This window comes from Crinia signifera, chromosome 1, assembly GCF_055691185.1.
Source record: "Crinia signifera chromosome 1, ASM5569118v1, whole genome shotgun sequence".
Lineage (NCBI taxonomy): Eukaryota > Metazoa > Chordata > Amphibia > Anura > Myobatrachidae > Crinia > Crinia signifera.
This window is the reverse complement of record NC_139217.1, coordinates 2,118,340-2,125,698: the sequence shown is the minus strand read 5'-3', so window position 1 is coordinate 2,125,698 and position 7,359 is coordinate 2,118,340. Positions and strand designations below refer to the sequence as shown.

The window sequence follows — 7,359 nt, the reverse complement described above, 5'->3', positions numbered from 1 at the left end:
ATGTACTATAAGGGAGGAGGCGCTGTCAGTGTCGGTATGTACTATAAGGGAGGAGGCGATGTTAGTGTCGGTATGTACTATAAGGGAGTTGGCGCTGTTAGTGCCGGTATGTACTATAAGGGAGGAGGCGATGTTAGTGTCGCTATGTACTATAAGGGAGGGGGCGCTGTCAGTGTCGGTATGTACTATAAGGGAGGAGGCGCTGTCAGTGTCGGTATGTACTGTAAGGGAGGAGGCGCTGGCAGTGTCGGTATGTACTATAAGGGAGGGGGTGCTGTTAGTGTCGGTATGTACTATAAGGGAGGAGGTGCTGTTAGTGTCGCTATGTACTATAAGGGAGGAGACGCTGTTAGTGTTGCTATGTACTATAAGGAAGGAGGTGCTGTTAGTGTCGCTATGTACTATAAGGGAGGAGGCGATGTTAGTGTCGCTATGTACTATAAGGGAGGAGGTGCTGTTAGTGTCGGTGTGTACTATAAGGGAGGAGGTGCTGTTAGTGTCGGTATATACTATAAGGGAGGAGGCGCAGTTAGTGTCGGTATGTACTATAAGGGAGGAGGCGCAGTTAGTGTCAGTATGTACTATAAGGGAGGAGGTGCAGTTAGTGTCGCTATGTACTATAAGGGAGGTGGTGGTGTTAGTGTCGCTATGTACTATAAGGGAGGAGGCGCAGTTAGTGTCGGTATATACTATAAGGGAGGAGGCGCAGTTAGTGTCGGTATGTACTATAAGGGAGGAGGCGCTGTTAGTGACGCTATGTACTATAAGGGAGGAGGTGCTGTTAGTGTCGCTATGTACTATAAGGGAGGAGGCGCTGTTAGTGTCGCTATGTACTATAAGGGAGGAGGCGCTGTTAGTGTCGGTATGTACTATAAGGGAGGAGGTGCTGTTAGTGTCATTATGTACTATAAGGGAGGAGGCGATGTTAGTGTCGCTATGTACTATAAGGGAGGAGGTGCTGTTAGTGTCGCTATGTACTATAAGGGAGGAGGCGCTGTTAGTGTCGGTATGTACTATAAGGGAGGAGGTGCTGTTAGTGTCATTATGTACTATAAGGGAGGAGGCGATGTTAGTGTCGCTATGTACTATAAGGGAGGAGGTGCTGTTAGTGTCGCTATGTACTATAAGGGAGGAGGCGCTGTTAGAGTCGCTATGTACTATATGGGAGGAGGCGATGTTAGAGTCGCTATGTACTATATGGGAGGAGGCGATGTTAGAGTCGCTATGTACTATATGGGAGGAGGTGCTGTTAGTGTCGTTATGTACTAAGTAGCGATTGTTACCGCATGGAGATGCACAAAGAATATGGGGGCGCAGTGTGTGGAATTCATTAGGAGGTAATGGGAAGGGGGGGGGTGCATGTGGCTGACGGAAGCTGTGCCTCACATAGGACGCCATTGCCTGCGAATCAGGCCCTAGACATTCTAGACAGAGAAGGAGGAGATCTCTGCCACATGCTGTGTGCTGTGGTTCCGCCCAGGAGGAACGGAGGAGGAGGGGGTCGGACCAGGGCCCCAGCCGGACCCCTCCAGCAAGCCCAGGCCCCATTAGTTAGTACTCGCTCCCCCCTCTCGGCAGCTCTGATTCTAGACATAGATGTACAGATGGCAATGTGGTTAGAATTACTATGGGCCTTATTCAGATCTGTACGCAGGGCTACTGATTATCAAATGCCCGCGTGTGGGCACGGTATGCTGTGTACATGCGTGGGGTCCCCTTGCGAATCACCAAAGTTAGCCTTTGCTGGCTGCATAGTGATTGACAGGCACCGAGCATTTGGGGGCGTAACGCCCGGCGATTTTGCGGGAGTGTTACGGAAAACGCAGATGCTCTACGGCCATTGGGATGGAGGGTCCCTGGCGTCAGCAGCGGCCTCCTTCTCCCCATGGCTGGTCTGAATTGTGCCCTATATCACTGCTCTGAGGTCATGTATTCCAGGTTCATCTGTGTGGAGTTTGTATGTTTACCTGGTGTTTGTGTTGGTTTCTTCTACACTCCAAAGATATACTGCTAGGTTCATTGGTTGCTGGCAAAAATTAATCCGTGTGCGCGTATGTATGTATGTATGTATGTGTGTGTGTGTGTGCGTGTGTGCGCGTGTGTGTGTTTGTGTGTGTGTGCGCGTGCGTGTGTTTATGTGGTAGGGAACACAGGGGTGAACGCTATTTTGATTACTTTGCAATGATTTTGGACCTGCAGATGTGGGGGATGCAATGTTGCTCACAGGTGCCACATATCCTGCCGCATGATTGACACGCTGCTGGCATGTGGGGGTGGGGTGACCGGATACACTCCATGTTTTCTGGAAAGCACTGTACCCGCAGACTCAGCTACAATGGTCTCCACCGCATGATTTGGTCGAACATCTTAAAGAAATCTTGATTTTCCAATGGTCTCCTAGTGGATGCGATGCTGGGTCCGGGGACTAATGTGAATGCAATGAAATACTATATAGGTCCTGCCTCATTCCACTGTATACTACACCCGTGTACTCTCCTGTATACTACACCCGTGTACTCTCCTGTATACTACACCCGTGTACTCTCCTGTATACTACACCCGTGTACTCTCCTGTATACGCTACACCCGTGTACTCTCCTGTATACGCTACACTCGTGTACTCTCCTGTATACGCTACACCCGTGTGCTCTCCTGTATACTACACTCCTGTGCTCTCCTGTATACTACACCCGTGTACTCTCCTGTATACTACACCCGTGTACTCTCCTGTATACTACACTCGTGTGCTCTCCTGTATACTACACCCGTGTACTCTCCTGTATACTACACCCGTGTACTCTCCTGTATACGCTACACCCGTGTGCTCTCCTGTATACTACACCCGTGTACTCTCCTGTATACTACACCCTTGTACTCTACTGTATACGCTACACCCGTGTGCTCTCCTGTATACTACACCCGTGTACTCTCCTGTATACGCTACACCCGTGTACTCTCCTGTATACGCTACACCCGTGTACTCTCCTGTATACACTACACTCGTGTACTCTCCTGTATACTACACTCGTGCGCTCTCCTGTATACTACACTCGTGCGCTCTCCTGTATACTACACCCGTGCGCTCTCCTGTATACTACACCCGTGTAATCTCCTGTATACGCTACACCCATGTACTCTCCTGTATACGCTACACCCGTGTACTCTCCTGTATACGCTACACCCGTGTACTCTCCTGTATACGCTACACTCGTGTACTCTCCTGTATACGCTACACCCATGTACTCTCCTGTATACGCTACACCCGTGTACTCTCCTGTATACGCTACACCCGTGTACTTTCCTGTATACGCTACACTCGTGTACTCTCCTGTATACGCTACACCCGTGTGCTCTCCTGTATACTACACTCCTGTGCTCTCCTGTATACTACACCCGTGTACTCTCCTGTATACACTACACTCGTGTACTCTCCTGTATACTACACCCGTGTGTCTCCTGTATACTACACCCGTGTGTCTCCTGTATACTACACCCGTGTGTCTCCTGTATACTACACTCGTGTGCTCTCCTGTATACGCTACACCCATGTACTCTCCTGTATACGCTACACCCGTGTACTCTCCTGTATACGCTACACCCGTGTACTCTCCTGTATACGCTACACTCGTGTACTCTCCTGTATACGCTACACCCGTGTGTCTCCTGTATACTACACTCGTGTGCTCTCCTGTATACTACACCCGTGTACTCTCCTGTATACTACACCCGTGTACTCTCCTGTATACGCTACACTCGTGTGTCTCCTGTATACTACACCCGTGCACTCTCCTGTATACTACACCCGTGCACTCTCCTGTATACTACACCCGTGTGTCTCCTGTATACTACACTTGTGTGTTCTCCTATATACTACACCCGTGTGTCTCCTGTATACAGCTTTAGCATTGCTCTATTTGTGCTCACCTTGTAGAAGTCACCATGAATCAGTCACGTGTTGTTACATAGAGTACAGGATACCAGCTCTATTCTTAGCAGATATATATATATATATATATATATATATATATATATATATATATAGGGCCTGGCTGATAACACTGATACATAAATACCTCCCCTGTCATCCTTACCACACCTGACTATGTATGTATCTAGGGGGGGGGGGGGGGTGGTGTGTGTGTGTGTGTGTGTGTGTGTGTGTGTATGTATGTGGTTTAATACAGGGAGGTGCTTTATAACAATCACTGCTGTACATCACAAACTGAAGATAATACCATTAGATTTTGCGGAACATAACCAGCTTTATTTCTTTGAAAAAATAAACAAATTTGTCATTTTGGTTTCATGAGAACATAATCATTTGTCATTACTATATACACTGTACATATAGAATTTCTTTTACAAAAAATATTAAATTGCACCGAGCGGAAGCTGGCACACAGAAACCTCAGGATCAGCGGTATGTACAAAGAAAATAGACATTTATAACAGTTCTCATCGCATCTAAAAATAGAACACACCATCTGTGGTTGTTTGGCTGTACAAGTCCTCCAGACGGTCCGCTCCCAACAGCAGCACAGAGGAAAATACATAAGTCCGTGTTTGTACAATAGCAGCAGCAGTAACACTCACTGGACCCATCTCACTAGTAAGTGCCTGACAACAAGAATAATCCACAGTGAGGATCTATAAATACATATATACCTGTGACGCCAAGGTCACCTGCCACGTCACATAGACCTGGAGGAGCCGCAGCGACCCCCAGCATCGCTCCCATGCACTGCAGGCGGGGATGGGAGCTGTCCGCAGCCCTGGTGCTGAACCAAGCTCCGTCCGCAGAGCCTAACACTAAGACAGTGCTAGCAAACAGCGCCTCTAGTGGAGGAGTAGGAGTATACACCACACTGTTACAGAAGACTGAGCCATGCAGGTGACAGCAGAGCAACAAGTCCCACCTGGTTCCTCCGAATGTGGTGCTAGCCGACACACCTGCTGGAGGTCAACTCTCCAAGGTGACAAATACAATTGGCAAGACCAAGCACGGACTTGTCTATTCACATGGTGTTGAATGACAAGCCCATGGTGTAAAAGCCAAGGCCTTTCAGCTTCTCCTCAGTCCTGGCCTTCTGCTTCATGTGGACCTTGCCATGTCTTTTCTTCTCATCGCTCCTGGCAAACCTCCTGCCACACAGGTCGCAGGAGAAGGGCTTCTCCCCGGTGTGGGTCCTGATGTGGGTGGTGAGGTGGTCGCTGCGGCTGAAGTTCCTCAGGCAGATCCTACACTGGAAGGGCTTGTGGCCAGTGTGGATCCTCAGGTGCCGGTTGAGTTCATCGGACCTGGCAAAGCTCCGGATGCAGCTCTCCACTGGGCAGGCGAAGGCCTTCTCGTGGGGCTTGGGGCGAAAGCACTTGGCAGGGAACTTGTTCCTGCGGTATTTCCTCCTGGGCTCTGCCAGGGGTGGGTCCACATTGGCTGGAAGTAGGGTGCCAGCTGTTGGGGAGAGACCCAGAAAGTCTGTGGAAATGATGGGAGGTGACTGGTGGTTCATCAGCCCAGGCATGGACACTTGATTGCTCAGCTGGTACTTGGTATCTGGTAAGAGGTGGGATTTTAGGTCCAGGTTGGTTTCAGAGTAGTCACAATGAGAAGCCTGGTAAGTGAAGTCCATACTGTTGTACAGAGCAGACTCATCTGACATATGGTCCATGCCTGGTTGGCTACAGGCAGACATCATGTTCTCCATCTTGGACTCCAAGGGGTGAAACACTGGAGGGGAGTTATCAGGGGACATAAATCCATCTGTTGCATAAGAAACTGGGCCAAAGTTCTGAGGAGCCTGAGTGTCCCACTGGGGGTGGAAGGAGTCCAGTGTGGGGGAGATGGGGGACAAGTCTATCTCCTGCTTGTTGGGCAGGACTGTAGAGTCGAAGAACCCCTGTGTGGAGCAGGAACTGCCCAGGTTAGGGGAGCAGGGAACCTGGTGGATGTCCTCGGTGCTGCTGAACGCAGAGTACAGCTGGTTGGGGAAGTCCTGCTGGACGGAGATGCTGAGGTTGGGCTGGGAGCTGGAATACAGGTCCATGTGGTTCTGAATGGCTTCAGGAACCGAGTACAGCGCCTCCTGCCGGTTCAGCCGCTGAGGTGCAGAGAAAGAGAGAGGCCAAGTATCCCAGACATGATGTTGAAGAGGACCTCCTGGTCATGCTCAGGGGCTGCCTCAATGAAGAAGCTCCCGGAGTAGCTGAGGGGGAGCGGTGGGGAGGGCTGGCTGCTCAGGTAGAAGTAGTCCGAGGCGTCCTCGCCAGAGGGGCTCATGTACACACCTGGGGGAGGAGAGACCTGGGGTGAGTTTTGTGCTTGCAGCAGAAATACACACAGGTGGTATATAGTAACCCCCCCCCCCCCCCCCCCCCCACATCTGACATATGACACAGTGACCCCCATATCTCACATTAAACGTGTTGTGACCCCCACCCCATTATCTCACATGAGACGTGTAGTGCCCCCATCCCTTATCTCCCATTCACTTTGCAGGTCACCACAAAGGGTTAATCACTGCAGAGGACACTGCAAACCCCATTGCTGATCCCAGGACATACATAGACCGTCCTTACCGTCAGAGAATTGGGTACCCGGGTCCTCCCGGGGCTCTGTTGCTGCAGACTGCTCTCCTGCTGACCCCGCACCCTGCTCCCTCTCCTCCTCCTCCCGGTACTTGGGGTAGATGGCGTTGTGGCAGGAGAGATCCATGATCCCCAGCTGCATAGGCTGGCTGGCAGGTAAGGGATGCTGGCTGCTGGTAGCTCCTGTGTGACTGAGGGATGCTGGCTGTGTGTGCCCATTGCTCCAGCCCTGCAGCCCCTCTTATATACAGCAGGGGCTGCCTCTGATCTTCCGCTGCCGGGGATCACTCCATTTCAGGAGCCTCCAGTGATGCTGCTGTGACGTACATGCCCATATATGGAGACAGGATGCAGGATGGGGACTCCCAAAAAGGAAATCTATTATTGTGACGCCTCCCGGGCTCCAGATTGTTGTTTTTCTTTTAATAAAACCTGTGCAGAGAAGTTGTGAAGTCTCCCGACAGATCTGTTACTGTGCGCAGCTATGTGCAGGAACAGGATCCATCCCCATCATCATCATCAGAGACAGCGATATACAGGGATCTCCCATCTGTTACTGTGTGCAGCTATGTGCAGGAACAGGACCCATCCCCATCATCATCAGAGACAGCGATATACAGGGATCTCCCATCCTGTTACTGTGTGCAGCTATGTGCAGGAACAGGATCCATCCCCATCATCATCAGAGACAGCGATATACAGGGATCTCCCATCTGTTACTGTGTGCAGCTATGTGCAGGAACAGGATCCATCCCCATCATCATCAGAGACAGC

General features: G+C 50.6%; 1 protein-coding gene across 1 annotated transcript; it reads right to left on the bottom strand.

Annotated features, from left to right (window-relative positions):
- Positions 1 to 4,259: 4,259 nt before the first annotated feature.
- On the bottom strand, positions 4,260 to 7,086 carry EGR4 (early growth response 4). The gene is given in 3 exon segments (XM_083160840.1): positions 4,260 to 6,115; positions 6,118 to 6,285; positions 6,577 to 7,086. Coding segments are annotated over 3 exon segments (1,419 nt in total). The 5' UTR covers positions 6,728 to 7,086; the 3' UTR covers positions 4,260 to 5,015.
- Positions 7,087 to 7,359: the final 273 nt, after the last annotated feature.